The 22,885-nt window shown below is 36.4% G+C and overlaps 3 protein-coding genes across 3 annotated transcripts; 2 read left to right on the forward strand and 1 right to left on the reverse strand.

Moving 5' to 3' along the window:
- Positions 1-4,927: 4,927 nt before the first annotated feature.
- On the forward strand, positions 4,928-5,875 carry LOC132242252 (olfactory receptor 5B12). Its single transcript, XM_059711154.1, has one exon. It carries the CDS (start codon positions 4,931-4,933, stop codon positions 5,873-5,875), a length of 945 nt encoding a protein of 314 aa, XP_059567137.1. The 5' UTR covers positions 4,928-4,930.
- A 9,586-nt stretch (positions 5,876-15,461) lies between these two features.
- On the forward strand, positions 15,462-16,409 carry LOC132242253 (olfactory receptor 5B2-like). Its single transcript, XM_059711156.1, has one exon. The coding sequence runs from the start codon at positions 15,462-15,464 to the stop codon at positions 16,407-16,409; it is 948 nt and encodes a 315-aa protein (XP_059567139.1).
- Positions 16,410-21,014: 4,605 nt separating this feature from the next.
- Positions 21,015-21,956, reverse strand: LOC132242254 (olfactory receptor 5B3-like). Its single transcript, XM_059711157.1, has one exon. It carries the CDS (start codon positions 21,954-21,956, stop codon positions 21,015-21,017), a length of 942 nt encoding a protein of 313 aa, XP_059567140.1.
- Positions 21,957-22,885: the final 929 nt, after the last annotated feature.

Consider the following 22,885-nt stretch of genomic DNA (forward strand, 5'->3'; position numbering starts at 1 on the left):
AATGTTTTGAATATTTCTTTTTTAAAGCTCTAATTTTTAAAAAATATATTTTTATTGATTTCAGAGAGGAAAGGAGAGGGAGAAAGAGATGAAAACATCAATGATGGGAGAGAATCATTGTACTGCAGCCTCCTGCACACTCCACAATGGGGATCCAGCCCACAGTCCAGGCATATGCCTTGATTGGGAATCAAACTGTGACCTTCTGGTTCATAAATCAATGCTCAGCCACTGAGCCATTCCTGGCTGGGCCAAACTTTACTGCTTTTCTTGTTGACACTATTACAGATGCCCCTTTTCCCCCCACCTTTGCCCACCTCTCCCCAGCCCCCGCCCCCTTCCCTCTGGCCAGCATATAGTCTAAACATTGTAGATATCCTATTAGAACATGTATATTTATCATGTGACATAGAGGAAAAGCACATAAGGATTTAAGTCTCTGCTAAGTGTAAGCTTATTTAAACAGTTCAATCTCAGTTTTCTCTTTCAGGGAGTGTGGAGATATTAGTTATTTTGACTAATCTCAGAATTGCTGAGAAAATCAATATAAAATTTTCTTGTAATCTTGGAGCTAATATATTTAAAAAGAGAGAAAAGAAATGGAGAATAATAATGAGAGAAAAATCAGGCTTAGGAATCAGTTATAAAATGCACTAAAATGAAGATCAGTGAAATTACATAAGACTTAACTAATTATGGAAATAGATCTGATCTCAAATTCTATTTTGCCATTAAAGAGTTATCTGGGGTTGGGCACTCAATTTATTAACTATTACCTGGGCTAACTAATGGATTACAGTGTAAATGAGATAAACTACCATTACACAGTCTAAGCAAATGAGAAAACAATGCTCTCTCTTGGGAATGGAAAATTGAACTAGCTCATAATATTCATCAGTTTATATAACTGTCTCAGTCCACTAATTATCCTGAGGTCAGGGAATGTATCTTGCTTGTGCATCTCAGCAGGCCTGGAAACCAGCACACAGCTTGGTGCACCACAGGGACTTGGTCTTCAAGGAGTGAATGAAGGCATGGACAGCATCCAGCACTTTATATGGCTCATCAGTTGGTGTTATTAAAGAGTTATGTTCTTTTTTAACTATTTGAGGATTTTGAGGTTTGAAGTGGGTTGTAAACATTTGTGGATCCAGTTCTTGTTATTCAACTAAGATCCAGAAAGGTAGTTATTTGCACAAAATCACACCACCATTTGATTCCCACTTTGGGCTTTTTAATTATTCACATTGATTTCCAATGATAGATTACTTAATCAGTTAATCAACTAGTCAACTAAATGAGTTACTTTATTGTGCCCAGTTTAAGCTAAATGTAAAAAGTTTAAGGCAATATTTCTTCTTGATAAAGAGCTAAGATTTAGATTCAAAGTAACTTGGCTTCAAATTCCAGCTCTGCAACTTTCTTCAGTCTTAAGCCAGTAACTAAATGTCGGCAATCTTTGGTTTCCATGACTGTGAATTGGGGATAATATCTCACATGTGTGAGGATTAATTGAAGTAAAGTAGCACAGTGTCTAGTTTGTTGATGGGAGCATAGCAAATGCTCAATATCTATTGCAGCTTAAGTCATTATGAATCATGACTTCTACTCACACAAAAGTATAACAAAATTAAAAATTTTTTAGAGTAACAAAGTGATAAATTCCACTGATTATAATGACATAATTGTACTTAAAGAGAAAGGATTAGGGGGAACTTCAAGAAAGTTTTGGAACTTGTGTTATTCTTTGAAGAACACGAGATTTACATTGGGGGCAGAGAGCATTTTGCCAGGAAGATTGCATTTTTTAGTTTTTACTGAGCACCAACTAGACAGTGGTCCATTCCATAAGAAGTTTCCATCTGTGGAGCAAAGAATGATAAGAGATCAATAAATGGCTCAAAGAACCATTACAATTCTTAATTTCTTTTCAAGACAAAATTAACTTTCTTTTTTGATGTGGGATTAAAATCTAAATCTAACATTTCACATGTAGAGAAGAAAGTTGATAAAAAGTTTTGAAACTATTCTTAGCACATTGTTATTTCCCCCAGAATTTGAGAAATCTGTATCTGTGCTATTGATTTAAGTTGCTGTTTTGTTTTGTTTTATTTTGGGTGGTTTTTTTTTTAAGGAACCAAGAGAATATTCTAGTTACTCTGCTCTGAGTAACTAGCCCTCATACCTCTAATAACAGGAGTGAGCTTTGCCCGGAATTCTCCATGCTTCTGTCATGACCTTTGTCTATTTAATCACCTTTCCAACCCTTACCCTTACCTTGAGAACCATAGGACTAATCTCATTATTATAGTTAATACTATGTCACTAGCATGAAGCTGAGGATTGTTATACAAGCCCTGACGTCCAACAAAATAATGCTTACACATCTCTGTATACCCCTTTTACTGACCTTGGCTTCCATTCCTGCTGAACTCCTGAAATCACCTTGCTGCGCCCTTTGGAATTTATAGTCAGTCATCAACATAATCCAACACGTTCTTAATGTTTTTCCTGAAAGTTCCTTTTACCTGCTTGGTCAAACTGAAGTCTGTGTCCTGGGAGAGAGCTTCCCTTGTGGCCACCTCAAGTGCGGGCAAATTTCTCTCCTACATAACCCTTATCACCAATCTCCTTATCTTTTTGACCCAGTAACATTAGAATACTTCGATTTTTGTCTGTCTAAACTCTTGCCTCGGTAGTACTGTTTAATCTTGTGGATTTAATATTACATATATGTGCATTGAACCATTAGAAGTTACCAACATAGTTCAAATTAATTAATCTGTTGTAGCCAGTTCTCATCTCTAAACTTCAGATTGCACATCCAGTTGTTTATGCAACACTTCCACATGAATATCCAAAAGGGAACTCAAACTTGATGAAATGATCTCTTTCCCCCCTCTTCCCAAACATCTGCTTTCTTTACACTATTCTGTGTATCGCTATACAAAAATCGGAGTCAGCATTGACCCCACTCTATCTCTCATGCCCCTTTTCCAATATATCAGGAAATTTCATTACCTCTCCTTTTGAAATATATCCCAAATTGGACAATTTTCATTATCTCTCACACTATCATCTTGGTCCCAGAAATCATCATCTTTTACCTAGAATGACAATGACCTAATTTTCTAGCACCTTTCATTCTTATCCTGCTAAATTTAATTATCAACAGATCTAATAGAGTGATCCTTTTAAATAGGAAGTCCATTTTGTCACCTATGGTCCAAATCCTATAATGCTTTCCAATATTACTCAGAATAAAAGTCCAATAACTTAAAAAGTAATTTATTAAGTCCTTACCTCTCTGACCTAATCTCCTCTCCCCACTGCAGCCATAATGCTTTTCTTGCTGTTCCTTGAACGATCATGGCATGTTCACACCCCAGCACCTTGTATTTCCTATTCCTTCTGCCTTAAATATTCTTCCCCGACACTCAAGCCCTGATCCCCTGCTTCCTTTAGGTATTTGCACAAAAGTTTCCTTTTATGGACGAGTCTCCCCTAGACCACCATGTTTAAAATTATATGCCCACCTATCTCTAAATTTACCCATCTCCCACTCAGCTTTTGAAAACATGTCTGAATATGCTATATATTTTTCTATTGATTTTATTCTATATCTGCCTCCATTTTCAAAATAGAAATTGCTGTTTTTCTTTTTATTTCCAGTGTATATGGCAGTATCTTGCTTATAGTAGCCACTCAACTAGGTTTTTTTAATGAAATGCATCATTGGACCAAATATATTAGTACTGCAGTATAATTAATCTCTTAACTGTTTTTAATCTCTAAATTACTTAGCGAAAATTTTTAACTAGGTAAAATTATCAGACTTCATTTTGAAATGATTCTTGATCTAAAGAAATAAATAGAGATTCCGTGATAGGCTTTTATATAGGCTTCAACAATTTCCTTACATAGTTCATAACATCAGCGATGATGCCTAAAAATTGTTATTGCTTTTATCTGTGATGGCAAATAGCATGAGTGATGTTATCAAACCTTTGGTTTTGCCCTTATCTGGAAGTCCCATCTTTTTTACCCACTTCTTTTATACCAGGTAGATCAAGCCCTCTGTCTAAGGCATAATATTTAACAACTTACATAGTTCCAGTTTTCATGATCAACCCAATTTGATAGGGAAAATGTTGCACATTGCCCAAGTTCATTGATTATGTACATAGTGGAGGTGGGATTTTCATATGTTAACATGGCTTTAACATGGTCCCAGATCAGAGACATCTGAATGCAGAAGCTTAAAATAGTACTAGTGTGATGAAAATTAAAAACTATTATTTGCTAGATGTTTTTATTCCTTGTACATGAAATTCTATTGTTTTCTTATTATTTGGTAAATTACACATTCTGTATACTGTACTATCTTGAGAGCATTTTAGGCTAAGGACATGTTTTCTTTAATTCTTTCCCTATTCATATCTGACTGTTCTTGATACAATGGAAAAGACAAAAAAAAATGCCAGTTGAAGTAAAATTAATTCAATTTCACATTAATTTTATGAAGTTATTCTAATTTAAGATAAAGAATGATTTGTGGTTGATCTGTAAACTTTGAATTGGGAGTCTGTGCTCCTTCCATGAGCAACTATAATCACATAACATTGCAGACGTCCTTTCTTTTCTTCTCTTTATCTTAATTCAGTCTTTTATGAAGTTAGGAGATTAGGATACATTACCTCTAAATCCTTCTACCTGAATTTTCTATGATCTCTCAATAATTTACAACTGCATTTTATTGTCATAGCCATGCTTTAGATCTACAGACTCTTGGAAACATGCTGTTGCAATAGTGAAATGAGCCACAGAGTAGACATGCTGGTTGATTTCAGCAGAGTCTTATCTCCATTAGTCATTCTGATTCTGTTTTCTCATTGCTACAGGGCAGCCACATAAATCTCAATTAATCCTCATGGGAAACAGTACCGAGGTGACTGAGTTCATTCTTGCAGGGCTAACAGATGACCCGAAACTGCAGATCCCACTCTTCATAATCTTCTCTCTCATCTACCTCATCACTCTGCTTGGGAACCTGGGGATGATCAACCTGATCCTGCTGGACGCTGGTCTCCACACACCCATGTACTTTTTCCTCAGTAACCTCTCCCTGGTGGACTTTGGTTATTCCTCAGCTGTCACTCCCAAAATGATGGCAGGATTCCTCACCGGAGAAAAAATAATCAACTACAATGCTTGTGTCACCCAGTTCTTTTTCTTTGCAGCTTTCATCACCGTAGAAAGTTTTCTCTTGGCCTCCATGGCCTATGACCGGTATGCAGCAGTGTGCAAACCCCTGCATTACACCACCACCATGACGACAGGTGTGTGTGCACGCCTGGTCATAGGCTCCTACATCTGTGGTTTCCTGAATGCCTCCATCCACACTGGGGACATGTTCAGGCTCTCCTTCTGTAAGTCCAATGTGATTGATCATTTTTTCTGCGATGCTCCTCCTCTCTTGGCTCTCTCATGTTCAGACAACTACATCACCGAGATGGTTATTTTTTTGGTGGTTGGTTTCAATATCCTCTTTTCTGTCATGATCATCTTGTTCTCTTACCTATTTATATTTATCACCATCCTGAGAATGCACTCATCTGAGGGCCGCCAAAAGGCCTTTTCCACCTGTGCTTCCCATCTCACTGCAGTTTCCATCTTTTATGGGACTGCCATCTTCATGTATTTACAGCCCAGCTCCAGTCATTCCATGGACACAGATAAAATTGCATCTGTGTTCTATACCACGGTCATCCCCATGCTGAACCCTCTGGTCTACAGCCTGAGGAACAAAGAGGTCAAGAGTGCCTTTAAAAAGGCTATAGGAAAGGCAAAGTCCTCTATAGGATTCATAGTTTAATTATATAGAATCAACAGTAAGACAGTTTCAGATCTATCTGGATAAAATATTTACCTTTCTGGCCACAAAATTCCTAATTTCCTGTAGTAATTTCTCCAACAATTACATCTCAAAAGCAAATGTTTTTTTAAAAATTTATTAACTTGATTGGGGTGACATTGGTCAACATGATCATATAGGTTTCCAGTGTGGGTTTCTATGTTACAAGATGTGTATATTGCACCATGTATCCACCACCCAAAGTCAAATCTTCTGTTACCTTATATTAGGACCCCCTTTTCCTCCTATCCCCTTCCCTCTGGCAACCACCACATTGCTGTTTGTGTTCATGAGTGTCAGTTTTATATCCTACATATGAATGAAATCATATCGTTCTTAGCTTTTTCTGACAGACTTATTTCATGTAGCATAATGCAAAAGTCTCAAAAATATGACACCTAGGAATAATAGGTTAAGAAGACTAATCCATGAATATATAATTCTTATTTTTAAAATATTTAAATAAATATGTTCACTCCCACATGAACATGTACAGTAATATGTATGTATCAGTATATGCACACACAAGCATCATTTATGAGAAACTCATGAAGCCCACATACCTATGAAGGAGAAATTAGTTAAGATGTGTGTGAGATAGGTCCATTGTTATAGTAGAATTTAAAACAATTATTTTTGTGTCTGAGAACACATTCTTTTTTAACTGTTGACATTATTACATATGTCCCCTTCTCTCCAACCTTTGCCCACCTCTACCCAGCCCTGCCCCCTCTTCCCTCTGGCCATCACATACTGTTTTATGTGTCTATGGGTTATGCCTGTAGGTTCTGTGACTAATCCCTTCACCTTCCTTCATCCAGTCCTCCCATCCCATATGAATATAAATACTTAGCTTAGTAAAAATATATGTTATATATCTTGTGTTTGCTTTTTAAATTATATTTTATTTTCTTTTACATATAAAAAGCAATCTATTTTATATTTTTATTAATCTTATAAAATACTTCCTTAAGTGTATATTTATTATTTTCTTTTGTAATGAAAATGCATGTCTTTACACAGGCATTTCTTTTTCTAGCCAAATTTCCATATTAATAAGTCATATCTTCATGCTACCTGACTTCAAATTATACTACAGAACTATGATAAGCAAAACAGCATGGTATTGCCAGAGAAACAGACACACAGATGAATGGAACAGAATAGAGAGGCCAGCTATAAAACCACATGTAAATGGACAGATAATTTTTGAAAAAGGAGCCAGGAGCACACAATGGAGTAAAGATAGTCTCTTCAACAAATGATGCTGGGGAAACTGGAAAGCCATATGCAAATAAATGAGACTGGATTACAGTTTGTTTCCATGTACAAAAAATTAATTCAAAGACCTAAATATAAGAACTGAAACAATAAGATTGAAGAAAATATAGGTACCAAACTATGGACCTTGATCATAGAGAACTTTTTGTGAACTTCACCTCACAGGCAAGGGAAGTAAAGGCAAAAATAAATGAATGGGACTATATCTAACTAGAAAGCTTCTGCACAGCAAAAGAAACTGACACCAAAACAAAGAGGCAGCCAACCAGATAGGAGATGATATTTGCCAACAGTAGCTCCAACAAAGGTTTAATTTCCAAAATATATAAAGAACTCATAAAACTCAACACTAAACAATCAAACAACCCAATCAAAAAGTGGGGAGAGGGCCTGAAAATACACCTCTCCCAAGAAGACATACAAACAGCCAATAGAAATATGAAAAAATGTTCAACCTTATTGGCAATTAGGGAAATGCAAATAAAAATTATGAGACACCACTTCAAAACTCTTAGAGTGGCTATTATCAACAAGACAGGAAATAGCAAGTGTTGGAGAAGTTGTGGAAAAAGGAAACCCTCATTCACTGCTGGTGTGAATATAGACTGGTACAACCATGATGGAAAGCAGTCTGGTGATTCCTCAAAAAATTGAGAATAGAGTATTATATAACCTAGAAATCCCTCTTCTGGGGATATACCCAAACACCTCAAAATCATGTATTCACAAAGATATGCACCCCTATGTACATGGCAGCATTATTTATGGTGGCCAAGACATGGAAACAACCAAAATGTCTTGCAATTAGAGGATTGGTTAAAGAAGATGTGGTACATATACACAGTGAAATACTATTCAGCTATAAGAAAGGCTGAAATAGTGTCATTTGCAACAACATGGATGGACCTTGAGAACATTATATTCAGTAAAATAAGTCAGTCAGAAAAAGCTAAGAACATATGATTTCACTCATATGTTGAATATAAAACTGAAACTCATGAACACAAACAGCAGTGTGGTAGTAGCCAGAGGAAAGGGGATGGAGGGAATATGGGGTCCTGCTGTAAGGTGACAGATTTGACTTTGGGTGGTGGACACATGGTGCAATATACAGACCTTGTAACATAGAAACCCACACCTGAAACCTATATGTTCATGTTGATTAATGTCACCCCAATAAATCTAATAATAATAAAAATAGGTCATGTCTTAAAATAATGTTTATATGACAATTTTATTTTTTAATATATTTTTATTGTTGATAGTATTACAGGTATCTCCCATTTTATCCCCTTTACCCCTCTCCTTCCAGCCCCTGTCCACCTTTCCAGGTCTTCACTACCGTATTGCCTATGTCCATGGGTTATGCATATAAGTATATAAGTTCTTCAGTTTATCTTTTCTTATCACTCTAACCCCACAATGAGGTATATGACAATTTTAATAGAGGAAACACATCACAAAATAGGGGGAAAAGGGATGATAAAAGCATATTTTAATTCACTTAAATAAAATATAATATTTAATTTTTTAAGTTACCAAAAAGACAATAATATTAATAACTTATTTTGTATAAATGCTATAAATTTGTTAGTATATACATATCACTCATATTTTGAACCTCATTATGATAAAATTTAAATCTATTTGTATATCCATTTCTTTCCTCAGATTTGAGTAATTTTTGGCCATTTGTTTCTTCAAATATTCTTTCTGGCCCTTTCCTTTTTTTGGACTGCCATTATGCATATGTTAATAGTCTTATAGGATTCCACTGTTCTGTGAGACTATGGTTTTTCTTCATAATTCTTTATTTCTGCTTCTCAGACTGGATTTCTCAACTGACCTGTCTTAAAATTCACTGATTTTTTCCCCTGCCAGTTTAAATCTTCTACTGATCCACTTTAATGAAATCTTTGTTATTTAATTTTATTTTCAAATCAAGAATTTCTATTTGTTTGTTGAAATCTATATCTTTATTGGTTTCTCTATTTAGTGAGACATTGATCTCATACTTTCCTTAATTTTTTAGACTAGGTTTTCTTTAGTTCTTTTCTTTCCACCAGTTTTCATGTAGTGGGGAATTATTAAAAATAGGAAGAATTTGGGTAAAGATCATCCACAAAAATGTCATATCTCAGCTCCTGGTGGCCATGTTATAATTTCTACATAGAAATATGGCTGGAATTGTGTGTGTGTGTGTGTGTGTGTGTGTGTGTGTGTGTGTGTGTGTGTTCCAGGGTTATTCAGCTTTGTCTGAAATTCAGTAGGTGAGCCAAATGTACCACAGATGAATCCTTGTTTTCCAAATTGCCTTGACAACTTAAACAGCTCTCATTTTGATTCTCCTCTGTCTTATTTCTCAGTTTGTTAATTATTAACACACACTGCAACCCCCAACTACATGTTAGGGTCTTTGGAATTAACTCATGGTGACTTCTAAGGTTTCTAAAAGATAAATGATTTCTTAGAGGAAATAGACACTTTTTCAAAAATGAATGGAGGCTTTCTCACACACAAAAAGTAAGATTTTGTAATTGCTTTATAGTGTTTAATGAGAGTTCACAATATACCAGGCTCTTTTTTGAAAACTTTATAAATATTAACTTATATGCACCTCATAACACTGTGTGAAGCAGACACTATCATCATCTCCATTTATAAAGAAGGGAACTGAAGTGCTGAGGGATTACAGCACTTGTAACCGTTTTCACATGAATTTCAGGAAGTCGTGTTGATGTGGGGCAGCACAACTTTTATAACCTCCCAGCTTGTTTCCATTACCCCCTCATGATTCTGCCTGAATCTCTTTTGCTGAAGACGTCTACACTTTCAAGAAGACATAGCCCCAAGTAATGTAAACACATTAGTACTATGTCTTCACAAACTAAGCTCAGTCTCTACAGTCTAATTGCTTCTACTGTAAATGACCGGGGTGGAAGACTCACATTGCTCTCTTGAGCACCTAGTCCCCTGGCACCTTCATGTATGTATAAATCCCTCTGGTTCCCAATCATTGGCCTCTAACATCCCAACATTACTCTGACATTTTAGTTACCAGTCTGCATGCCAAAGGCTCATGGTGTTTTTTCATTGATCTTAATGTAAAATTTTGTCCATTTTACTCAGAGGCCTTATTTCAGTGGCATATTACTGTGAGCCTACAACAATGGTTAGGGATAAACCCTCAAGCTAAAATGTTGTCTATGGTGAGTATGATGATTCCTTCTTGGAGCTGCTCAGCATTTACAGAGTACATTTTTCCTATTTGTACTCCCAACAATATCCCTGTGTGACAGGTTGGAGAATATTTTATAATCCTCACCTGATAATTACCTTCTTCTTATATTTCCCAGCCTCTAGAGAACTTAAATCTTTGTGACCAGACAGTAAGTACGAACTTCAACAGGATGGAAGATGCTTTTCTTTTTGAGTGGGACTAACAATTTGAGGATCATACGTGAAGTTGTGTTATTTTCTTTGAAGAGCAAGGTAAAGTTCTAGCTCAGTTCTATGATCTGTTTAGATTATGGTATTAGATGTGCTATGTTAAGTTACAAGGGCAACATCTTCCTATGAGTTTTTCAGAGTTTAATATACCAAGTGTTACTATTCTCATGCTTCCATACTGTTTAACTAGAGTCCAGATGTTACAACAACCTCCATTAATTAGGAAAATGGTGATTTTTTTGCAAGTAGCAGAGGATGGTATTTTTTCTTATCATTTAAAAATCCTGCGTTTAGGAAAGCACTTAGAAAATGGTGAACACCAAATAAACCTTTGTTGAGGCAATGAGTGAACAAATAAATAAATGAATGGGTGAGTGAATCACTGAATGAATTGTTTATTGCACCTGTTTATTAAATACATTCTGAAGTTCATGGTTCTGTATCATTAAAACATATTCTCATATGTAACTTTGTACAAACTTTCCCAAGGCTCCTGACCAAATGTTTTAGACTTTTTTAAACAAGGAATCCACAGCAAAAGGCATGATTTACATTGTCACCCAGCACACACAAACACATACACATGTACCACAAACAAAACTTTCATAAAGCCCTATTTATTTTTTCATTTGCAATGCATGTTTGCTTTATAATCTTTTCTATCTTAAATGAACTCAAATATTCAAAGTACTTTGTGTGTCAGGAATTATTGCTAGTAATTGTAAAATATTGTTCTAGGACAATTTGTGTTAAATTAATTCTCTAAGAGTCAGTTCACTCAAAACAAATTCATGGAGGGTTTATTTGCTGAAGATTTGATGAATATAACAAATTTATTGATTCAACAAAAAGGTGTTTCATAGATTATTCTTCTTGATTATCTATATATATAAAAGGCTAATATACTAAGTGTCTCTCCTACTGTCCGACCGGTTGCTATGATGCACACTGACCACCAGGGGGCAGATGCTCAATGCAGGAGCAGCCGTGACATGTACTGGCCTTTTACAAAGAAACGGCACGGTGGACCTGGCCTCAACAAACCAACACTCAGCTTCTCCCAAGTGGGACACAGGCCCCACTACCACCTCAGAGTGACAGCCCACCAAATTGCAGCCAATGCTGCCAAGACCCCATGGTGCAAAATGTGGCCCACAGCCCAGCCCAGCCCAGAAACAGTTACTGTGGGCACCAGGTAATGACTTCAGGTAGCAGCGCCTGGCTTCCTCTCCTGAGCAACTAGCCTCCTTGCAGTTTCTTCAGCCCAGGAACACAGCTTGCTTTATAGCCAGATGCAAACATTTCACACTTTAACCAAATGTCTGTGAAGTGTTTTCCCATGCCTCATCTCATTTGATCCTCACAGAAGCCCTGGAGTAGGTAGATAGGAGACTCGGTAGAATGCTATTTTCTTTTCATTTGCCGGAAAACGGAGATTTAGAAAGTTTAGAAACTTGGTCTGACTGAAAAGAAGTAAGAAATGGTGGACCTTGAAAATGACTTCAGGTTTTCTCACTGCGCAGAATATAGTCAAACACTGCTGCGGTTAAATATTTTACCCTCTGTTCTCCCTGTGTGATCTACAATAATAATCTGCTTCATGTTGATATTTACTGCTGTGTTGCTGACAATTACCTGAAAGAGAAGTTGGGGTGCTTGACTGGGATGGAAAAAGTTTAGCTAAATCAGAGAGCAGGTCTAATTAAACAAGTTTATTCTGTTTATATAAAAGGCTAAGTTAACTCGCACATGCACCATATATATAAAGCTCTCACTGGTGCCAATCACACGTGTGTGTTTTGATCTGTCATTGTCGATCATGAATTTGGTTGACACTTCTATTATAGAGAAAGGGCGAATAGCAATATTAAAATATTTCTTCTAATTAATTTCCTTTCAATGTGCACAAATCTGTGCACCGGGCCACTAGTATTCCTATAAATATACATGTATTTCTGTTGTTATTTTAATATATTTTACTGAGTATATACCCAGGTGAATTTAAAGAGAACTATTGACATTAACTATATTGAGTAAATGTGGAATCTATTATAAAATATATATTAATGAAGACTATATTCTATGAAAATAGTAATGAAATACATGTAAGTTCTGCTTCTCTTAGATTTTTTCTTCTAGTCTCAGAGCATTTATCTTTGTAGATGTTGCTTATTCTCTTGTTCAGCATTATTTTTTACAGATCTACTTTCATGTAGAAATAGCAATCATTTCTTCACTAGCTCATCCACCCAACAAAAATTAATTGATAGTTGCCATCCACTTTGCTAGGCACAAGGATACAAAGAGGGGTTTGAATCTATATGAACTAGGACAATAGTACCTGGCATGAAAGGCAATATGGCTACCCATTACATTGCTGGTATTATTTTGTTAGGGTCAGAAAGACACTGTCTATAGGACACAGTTACTATCTAGTTGAAAAGACAAAACTTCAAAATCCTTCAATATCTACTCCTTAGTCCCCACCATCTCTCAGCTCCCATATCTCCATCTCACCTCAGGTTTCCTTTTCTTAACTTTTCCAATGGCCCATTCTGGGCCTGAGTTCTTAGGAGGGGTGCCCTAAATGATGGCTTGGCCTGGAGTAGTCACACTGGCGGTGGTGACACGTGAATGAACTCAGGATACACTTTGAAGGTAGAGATATAAGATGTGCTCATGGACTACAAGTGAATTGTGAGGGAAAGAGCTCTAAAGCTGGATAATTCAGGTATTAAGGGATTCTATGTTGAAGACTTTATCAGGCTCGGCCAGATATTTAGCCTGGATTCTGAAAACTGTGGAGGCTATTTTATAATGAGATTATGTAAGTGGGTGAAATAATGAGTATAGCCTTTAATAGTCTGCTCTTGCAGAAACCATTCCATGAAAAATGGCATCTCAAAATTTGTATCTGTAATTATCCCTGGAGCTCAGCCCCCAATTTTTTATTAACATTTGTAAAAATAGTGTGTTTGTTTAAACAAATTTGGATTTAAGTTATGAAGTCCATTCACGTAAGTTTCTCATTCACGTAAGTTTCTTTAGTAATGGGATTCCAACCATTGTGTTAGGTTTCTTTTGATACTTTCTTTCAACCATCTTATATACTACTACTATTAATAATAATAATATTTATTTAATGATAGTAAAACTTATGGTTTATTGCATGCTAACTATGTATTAAACAGTATTTAAATCTTTGTGATTTAAACATGTCAAATCATTGAGTTCTCAAGATTTGCAAGATCCTATTATCATCATCCCTATTTTTCACTGAGGCCCACCTGGCAAGTGGAAATGCAGGAACTAAATGACCCCAGAGACCATGTTCTTTACCAACATGAGATGCCGCCTCTTTATAGAGAGTGCACCTTTTAAAATTGCTGTAAGAATTTTGTGACAAAGTAAGAGTAGGAAACACATGCCTTATTTATTTGTTTGTTTGTTTGTTTGTTTATTTATGTATTTATTTATTTTTGGATGAAGAAATTCAAGCTCAGGACACTTACAGTGCTCCCCAATGGAGGTAATGAGTACCTTCCTCCATTCTCTGCTACTTCCCTCAAGAGGTTGAAGCAAGAGGTTTGAATGGTCATAGTTTTGAGATTTTTACACTTTTGGGGGTGGGCATATCTTTCAAGGGGCAGTTTTCTCTGAGGAGAGAAAGGGAAACTTCTTTCTTAGATCTCAGATGGATCACAATTGCTTAAATGATAATCTTCACAGAACTTCACATCCAGAAAGGCATTGGCACATCATTTTTCTCAGGTAATTAACTAATAGGACAGCTGGGAGATTAAATGAGGTATTATTCTCATACTACCTGGCACATGGTAAGTGTTGCATTAATATGAGTGTTACATGGCTCAAGGATGACCAAGTAACTGACAGAGAAAGTAGAAACTTTCAACCCAAATGAAAATAAACAGTAGATATTTTGAAGAAAAGGTCATTTGGAATATCTGAGTGAAGTCAGGAACTAATAAATGTGTGCATACCCTTACAAATTGAAAGATGGAGGTCAGAAGATACAGTCTCTTGGTTATTGACAACCCTGTGTAGGGAGCGGCTATAGGATTAAGCCTCAGACTGACCTGTTGGCAAAGCCACAAACAAGTCCCAGCTTAGAGGGCACAGCACTCTTAGCATAATTAGGCTTGACCTTATGACACTCCCTAGATCTTATCTGGGTAGCAAATGGGCTGAGGGAGATGTAGCAAGTGCTGCCAAAACAAGTGAAACTCACAAGAACATTGTAACTATGGTGACCACTACCTTGTTTACCTCTGGCTATAAAATAAAGGCTCAGCTTGCCTCTGGATCTCTCTCTGTGGCCTCAGCCAGGCACAGGATGATCCACCTAGACCAGTGATGGCGAACCTATGACACATGTGTCAGAGGTGACACACGAACTCATTTTTTTGGTTGATTTTTCTTTGTTAAATGGCATTTAAATATATAAAATAAATATCAAAAATATAAATCTTTGTTTTACTATGGTTGCAAATATCAAAAAATTTCTCTATGTGACACGGCACCAGAGTTAAGTTAGGGTTTTTCAAAATGTTGACACGCGGAGCTCAAAAGGTTCGCCATCACTGACCTAGACCCAGCTTATTCTCTTTGTTTGTCTTTTCTACATCCTTCACAGCGCCACCTCAGGCTCACCGAACCCTTGGCTGTGCTGGCATGGTACAACCCTGCACTGGTAATGGCATCATGGTGACATGGGTATGCTGTGAGCCATTTCCCATGCATTAGTAATTTATCCATTTTGCTTCTCTTGTTTTGACAGGTGAAATACAATTTCAAAATGACCTTCATGGAGAATAGCACAGAGGTGAATGAATTTAAACTCTTGGGACTGACCGACACCCCAGAGTTACAGGTCCCCCTCTTCATAATATTCACTCTTATATATCTCGTCACTCTCATGGGAAATCTTGGGATTATCATGTTAATTCTGTTGGACTCTTGCCTCCACACTCCCATGTATTTTTTCCTCAGTAACCTATCTCTGGTAGACTGTGCTTACTCCTCGGCTGTTACTCCCAAGGTGATGGCTGGGTTCCTCACAGGGGATAAAGTCATCTCCTACGGGGGATGTGTTGCTCAGATGTTTTTCTTTGTGGCTTTTGCCAGTGCAGACTGTTTCCTGCTAGCTGTCATGGCTTATGATCGCCATGCAGCAGTGTGTAAACCCCTACATTACACCAGCACTGTGACCACCAGAGTGTGTGCTCAAATGTCCCTAGGCTGCCATGTCTGGGGCTTGGTTGAATCCGCCATCCACACTGGATTTACCTTCTGTCTCTCCTTCTGCCATTCCAATGTGGTCCATCACTTTTTCTGTGATATCCCTGCAATCCTGGCTCTTTCATGCTCTGACATCTACACAAATGAGATTGTGCTCTTCATCTTAGCAGCTTTCAATGTCTTGTTTGCCCTAACAGTTATTTTTACCTCCTATCTATTCATATTCATTGCCATCCTGAGGATGCGCTCAGCAGAGGGACGAAAGAAAGCCTTCTCTACCTGTGCTTCTCACCTCACTTCTGTAACCATATTCTATGGAACTGTAATCTTCATGTACTTACAACCCATTTCTAGTCACTCTATGGACAATGATCAATTGGCATCTGTGTTCTATACAATAATAGTCCCCATGTTGAACCCTATTGTCTATAGTCTACGGAATAAAGAGGTTAATAATGCTTTCAGAAAAGTCATTAAGAAGATGAAGGTCCAGCTCAGCACATAGTTTTAGTTAGAGAGATTATACATCTCAGCTGTCTATTGCTATGCAACAAATTACCACAACACTTAGTGGCTCAAAACAACAGCTTTTAATAGCATTTAATATATTAGATTAATTTGAGGGAAATGTCTTTATGATATTGAGCCCTCACATCTATGAAGATGTACTAGTATGGCTGTATGTTTTCCTTTTCATTCTTAATGATGTTTTGCAGTTTTCTCCATAAAGTTCTATATGTCTTCAGAAAAGATTTATTCCTACTTATCTTTGGAGGTTTTGTTGCTATTCCCAATGCTATCTTTCTTTCTATTACATTTTCCATTTGGTTATTGTTAGTATATAGGAACGCTTTTGATTTGTCTTTGTTCCTCTTGTAGTCTACTAACTTTGCAAAACTTTCTTATGTGTCCTAAAATAAATCACTTTTAATCTGAAAAAAAAAACACAACAGCTTTTATTTCTCATAATTCTAAGAATAGGTACTTTGCTGCTTTCACATGGGTTCACTCATGAGGTTGCATATCTTCTGCATGGTTGCATGGTTGGGCCGAAAGGTTCAAGATGGCCTTACATTTCTGCATGCTGATTCTGGATACTGCCTACCTCTGCTCCACATGGTCTTTCATCTTTCAGCGGCTGGACCAGTCTTCTTTCATAATATTTTCAGGCCAGCATTCTCATAGTGTGACCATTTCTCTCCAAAAATTTGTAATGAGGGAGAAAAATGAGAATCCGAGGTGGCCTTATAGTTCCATTAAAGAGGAAAACAACTCAAGCCTCACTGGTATGGTAGAGTTAGACTGGCCCAATAATTACAAGAATTTAAAGTCAGGTGGTTATCACCGACCAGATTCAGAATTATTGAACGGGAACTTCATCTTCTTAGTGGCTTTTCTGTGCACCATAATTCAAGTAAGAATATCACTGTTGTTCTAACCGGTTTGGCTCAGTGGATAGAGCGTCAGCCTGCGGACTCAAGGGTCCCAAGTTCAACTCCGGTCAAGAGCATGTACCGTGGTTGCGGCCACATCCCCGGTGGGGAGTGTGCAGGAGGCAGCTGATCGATGTTTCTCTCTCATCGATGTTTCTAATTCTCTATCCCTCTCCCTTCCTCTCTGTAAAAAATCAATAAAATATATATTTTTAAAAAAAGAATATCACTGTTGCCAGGCCCACATGGCTCAGAGGTCACAGTTCAATTTCCAGTCAGGGCACATGCCCCAGTTGTGGGTTCAGTCCCCACAACAACATTGATTGGCTGCCTGCCTCATACCCCTCAGTGTGGATTGAGCCTGCAACCTGGGCATGCACCTGACCAGGCACCAAACCAGCAACCCTTTGATGCACAGGATGACACCCAACCAACTGAGCCACACCGGCCAGGGCGGATTCTTGACAATTTGTTTCACAATCTTGGTTTGGGTTTTCCTGATATAAACAAACAAACAAACAAACAAACAAACAAACAATTCTTCCTTATAGGTAAATTTTATTTTAATTCTTATTAAATTTATTGGATGACAGTGGTTAATAAGATTATGTAGGTTTCAAGTGTACATTAATATAATACATGATCTATGCATTGCATTGTGTGCCTACCACTCAAAGTAAAAAATCTTCCATCACCATATATTTGGCCTCCTTTACCCTTTATTACCCCCAAAACCGTTCTCTCTGGTAACCACAATACAGTTGTCAGTGTCTATGAGTTTCAGTTTTATATCCCACATATGAATGAAATCAAATGGTTCTTAGCTTTTTCTGATTAACCTATTTCACTTAGCATGATATTATTGAACAGGATAATATCCATGTTGTCATAAATGTCAGTATTTCATCTTTTCTTATGGCTGAGTAGTATTCCATTATATGTACCACATCTTATTTATCCAATCATTTATTGAAGGACACTTCAGTTTTTTCCATGTCTTGACAACCATGAATAGTGCTGCAATTAATACAGGGATGCATATCTTTGTGAAATAATGTTTTCAACTTTTAGGGGTTGCTAAGTCATATATGGTAACTCTAGTCTTAATTATTTTAGTAACCTTATCATTCTCCACCTAGACATTAATCATAAGAATTAAATATATCTCCATTGATTTCTACTGTTTTCCATAGTGGCTGCACCAGTTTATATTCCCACCAGCAGTGAATGAAGTTTCCTTTTTCTCCACACTCTATCCAACACTTGTTATTACTTATCATGTTGATAATAACCATTCTAACAGGGGTGAGATGATATCTCATTGTAGTTTTGATTTCCATTTCCCTAATAAAGTTGTAAGTAATCTATATAGACCTCTCCTAGGAGGTGGAATGTAGTCTCTTCCACCTGAGTATGCACTGAAATTTGGTAACTGGCTTCTAAAGTATAGAGTGTACGGGGACAGGGACGGGGGGTGGTTGCATTATATGAAAGAACCTGGCAAAAGTTTAAGTGATCATCTTGTTTAATTGATCAAGATAAAGCCCCCAGTGACAAGTCATGTTGGTAATGTGTATCCCCTAATAGGACATGATGAGAAGGTCACCTCTCATTCTTTCTCAAAACCTATGCTTTTGTTTAACTATGTGACCAAAAAAATCAGACAGAAATTGAAAGGCATTCTACAAAATACATATTAAGGTAATGAAAAATAAGGAAATACTGAGAAACTGTCAAGATCAGAAAAGATTAAAGAGACATGACAAATATGTACAATGTTGCATCCTGGATTGTATTCTATAAGAGCAAAATGACCTTAGTAAAAAATAATGATCTGAATAATTTCTTGAAGTTTTAGATAATAGTAGTAATCAATGTTGGTTTCTTAGTTTTCACAAATGTAATATGATAAAGTAAAATATTAACTAAAGAGGAAATTTGGTGAGAGGTACATAAGACTTGTCTGTTTATAATCATTGACATTGAATAAATAATCATTATTTATGGATATATTTTTCAAATTCAATTGGGTTGAAAAGTTATTATAGTTCTCATTTTTATGATTTACTAAATAATACTTATTTCATGTGTTATTTTCCACTTAATGAGAAATACTAATGAAAAATAATTAAGATGGTTTGATATGATCCATTTGATAGTATGGTTTCTAAAAAATTAATTTGTCCAAAAGTGGTAAATACAAATAGTGAGTAATTATATAGAAGAAAAACCTAGCCATGTCTCATGAAATGCTCTAAAATTGTATTGATTAATTGATTGATGAGAGAGAGAGAGAGAGAGAGAGAGAGAAACACTTATTTATGAATTCATTGGTTGCTTCTTGTATGTGCCCTAACCGGGGATCCAACCCACAACTTTGGTGTATGGACAGCATTCTAACTAACTGAGGCTTTTCTAGAGAATTTTATAATGGATAATGAAGTCATGTAATTATCAGTGGTTCAAATATATTGACTGCTGGATCCAAATTTTGACTAATATATTCATTAACATGTTTATTGAGAAATTATTATAAAACAGGTTATAATTTATGTATTGGAAATGAAGTTGTTAGTTAGGAAGACAAAGAGACTCCTCTTGTGTAGTGTATGCTGTCAGTAGGAAAATAAAGGAATAATGATAATAGTTTAATTTGAGTACTGATCAGAATTATGAAAACTAAAGCAAGAAGTGCGAGGAAGGAACAGTGTCCACTGGTGGGTGGGGTGACTATGGTATGGAAACATTTAAGCAAAGAGCTGAAGGAAGTAAGGGAGCTTTCTCAGCATTGGTAACAGCAAGGACAAAGATCCTGATGCGGGAACATGCTGGGAGTTGTCCAGAAAAAGCAAGGAACTCAGTGTAAATGATTAGGAAAGGAATAACAAATGACAGAGCTCATCTAGCACTGAAGCATCCCTGAAAGAGTGGCATGAACCTTTTCTTAGTATTTTCAATGAGAAAAATGAAAAACATTATTATTAATCAGTGCTGTTTGTTTACAAAATATACGATAAGGTAGTCATATACAGAAAAATTAACTACCTGACTTACTGAAGAAAGAAATATTATTTCCTTTATTATATTATGCATATGTAGTTCTGAATAAAATGTGCCAAAAAAGCATATATCTTTATTTATATAGCCATATCACTTTTTAAAAATTTTAGACTCCTAAAATAGTTTTGAACTGCAGAAATAAATAATGTTGAACACAAATGTATAATCTGATATATAAATTATTTTAACTATTTAATTAAAAACTAGCCATCCTCCATCTAACCCTTTAAAAAAATTTCCCACTTTTGCATGTATGTGCATTTATGGGATTCTTGCATATGCTTTTTTTTCACGGATTTGTGTGTGCCATGTTTTCCATATATCCTTCCATTGTTACATGCTAGAGAAAATATAAACATGTGAATAAACTAAATATAATTAATCAGGTTGATTACAAGCAAGGCTCCCCAAATTCTTAAGGTACCTTTTGGCCATCCTAATTTAGACATCATGTATTTGGACACAATATTTTCTTCTTTCTAGATGATAGGCTTTTGAAGGAAAAATGGCATTATTTCAGTAATTTAGGAGCATTGTTGGGCCTTAAAATGTGAGTTATTGCATGTTGAACATCTGACAGGAATAAAACTAGGTTATTGTGGATCCTTACAACTTTATCACGTGAAGTCTAGAGATAATGTTGCCTTCTCAACAACCTTCTTGAACGCATTTTTGACCTCCTTGTTTCTCAAGCTGTAGACCAGAGGGTTCAACATGGGGATGACCATAGTATAGAACACAGAGGCTACCTTGTCTGTGTCCATGGAATGGCTGGAGCTGGGCTGGATGTACATGAAGATGACAGTCCCATAGAAGATGGAGACTGCAGTGAGGTGAGAAGCACAAGTGGACAAAGCCTTCTGATACCCTAAAGATGAGTGCATCATTAAGATGGTGACAAATATGAACAGGTAGGAAATCAAGATAACCAGGAGAGCAGAAAGGATGTTGAAGCTTGCCACAAAAACAAGAATCTGCTCACTAATATGCCTGTCTGAGCAAGAAAGAGCCATGACTGCAGGAATATCACAGAAAAAGTGATGGACCAGATTAGACATACAGAAAGAGAGGCTGAAAGTGTTAATAGTGTGGACAGAGGCAGTTAGAAAACTATAGACATAGGAACCTATGGCAAGACATGCACACACACCTGGTGTCATAGTGATGGTGTAATGTAGGGGTTTGCACACTGCTACATAGCGGTCATAAGCCATTGAGGCCAAGAGGAAATTTTCCAGAGTGGCAAAGGCTACAAAAAAGAACATCTGAGCAGCACATGCATTGTAGGAGATGACCTTGTCTCCTACAAGGAACCCAGCCATAACCTTGGGAGTGACAGCTGTAGAGGAACAAAAGTCAACCAAAGACAAATTACTAAGGAAAAAGTACATAGGGATATGGAGGCGAAAGTCCACGAGAATCAAAATGATTATCCCCAGGTTTCCAACCACACTGATGAGGTAGATGACGGTGAACATTATAAAGAGGGGGACCTGCAGTTCTGGGACATTGGTTAGTCCAAGGAGGATGAACTCGGTCACTTCTGTGTTGTTCTCCATGGATGTTGTTTGGGAATCAGAAGGTGTCCTATAGCAATGAGTCATAAAAGAACACATTGATTAACAAAAAATCAATTGAAACTGATAGATAGAAAAGTGATAAGTAGATGCACATTTTCATTATGGCAGTCAGATTTGAAGTATGGGTTTACCAACAAAGTTTAATGCATTCATTACCTATAGAGTTACACATTGTTGAAACTGAAGTTTAATGAACAATCTCCCACTTTTTAAAATTTTGTAAACTGATTTGTGTAAACAAGTCATGTCTTAATCAAGATGACATATTTGGAATAAATATATCTGTCATGTCATATCCCTGAGCCTAGTGAATGCTTATACTTCTTGTTGCTTATGTGCCAGGAAATGCTCAAGACACCTTACATCTATATTTATTTATTTTTTCTCAATAAAACTATAAGATTAACTAGTTGTTACCCTATTTAACTTATAAGACACAGAGGTTCAGTAATGTTTTTAAGTTTAAAAGTTATTACTGCCAAAGCCAAGCTATATACATAGGCAGAGTGGTTCTTCAGTTAATTGGTATTAATATAAATAAAATTGAATTTAATGCAACTTGTAAGTACTCTTTGTCACCATTGCTCCAAACTCAGTATTCAGCATTTTAGTTAAGTAGCTGAAACCTTCTTGAAATTCATGTGAATTTCAAGGTTTCAGCTACTTAACTAAAATGCTGATTTCTTTCTTCTCTTTTCTTTCTTTCTTTCCTTCCTTCCTTCCTTCCTTCTTTCTTTCTTTCTTTCTTTCTTTCTTTCTTTCTTTCTTTCTTTCTTTCTTTCTTTCTTTCTTTCTTTCTTTCTTTCTTTCTTTCTTTCTTTCTTTCTTTCTTTCTTTCTTTCTTTCTTTCTTTCTTTCTTTCTTTCTTTCTTTCTTTCTTTCTTTCTTTTTCTTTCTTTCTTTCTTTC

This window comes from Myotis daubentonii, chromosome 9 (genome assembly GCF_963259705.1).
Source record: "Myotis daubentonii chromosome 9, mMyoDau2.1, whole genome shotgun sequence".
NCBI lineage: Eukaryota > Metazoa > Chordata > Mammalia > Chiroptera > Vespertilionidae > Myotis > Myotis daubentonii.

Excerpts from the sequence above, each read along its gene's own strand:
- LOC132242254 (XM_059711157.1), bottom strand. The coding sequence starts at position 21,956 with ATGGAGAACAACACAGAAGTGACCGAGTTCATCCTCCTTGGACTAACC.
- LOC132242252 (XM_059711154.1), top strand. The coding sequence starts at position 4,931 with ATGGGAAACAGTACCGAGGTGACTGAGTTCATTCTTGCAGGGCTAACA.
- LOC132242253 (XM_059711156.1), top strand. The coding sequence starts at position 15,462 with ATGACCTTCATGGAGAATAGCACAGAGGTGAATGAATTTAAACTCTTG.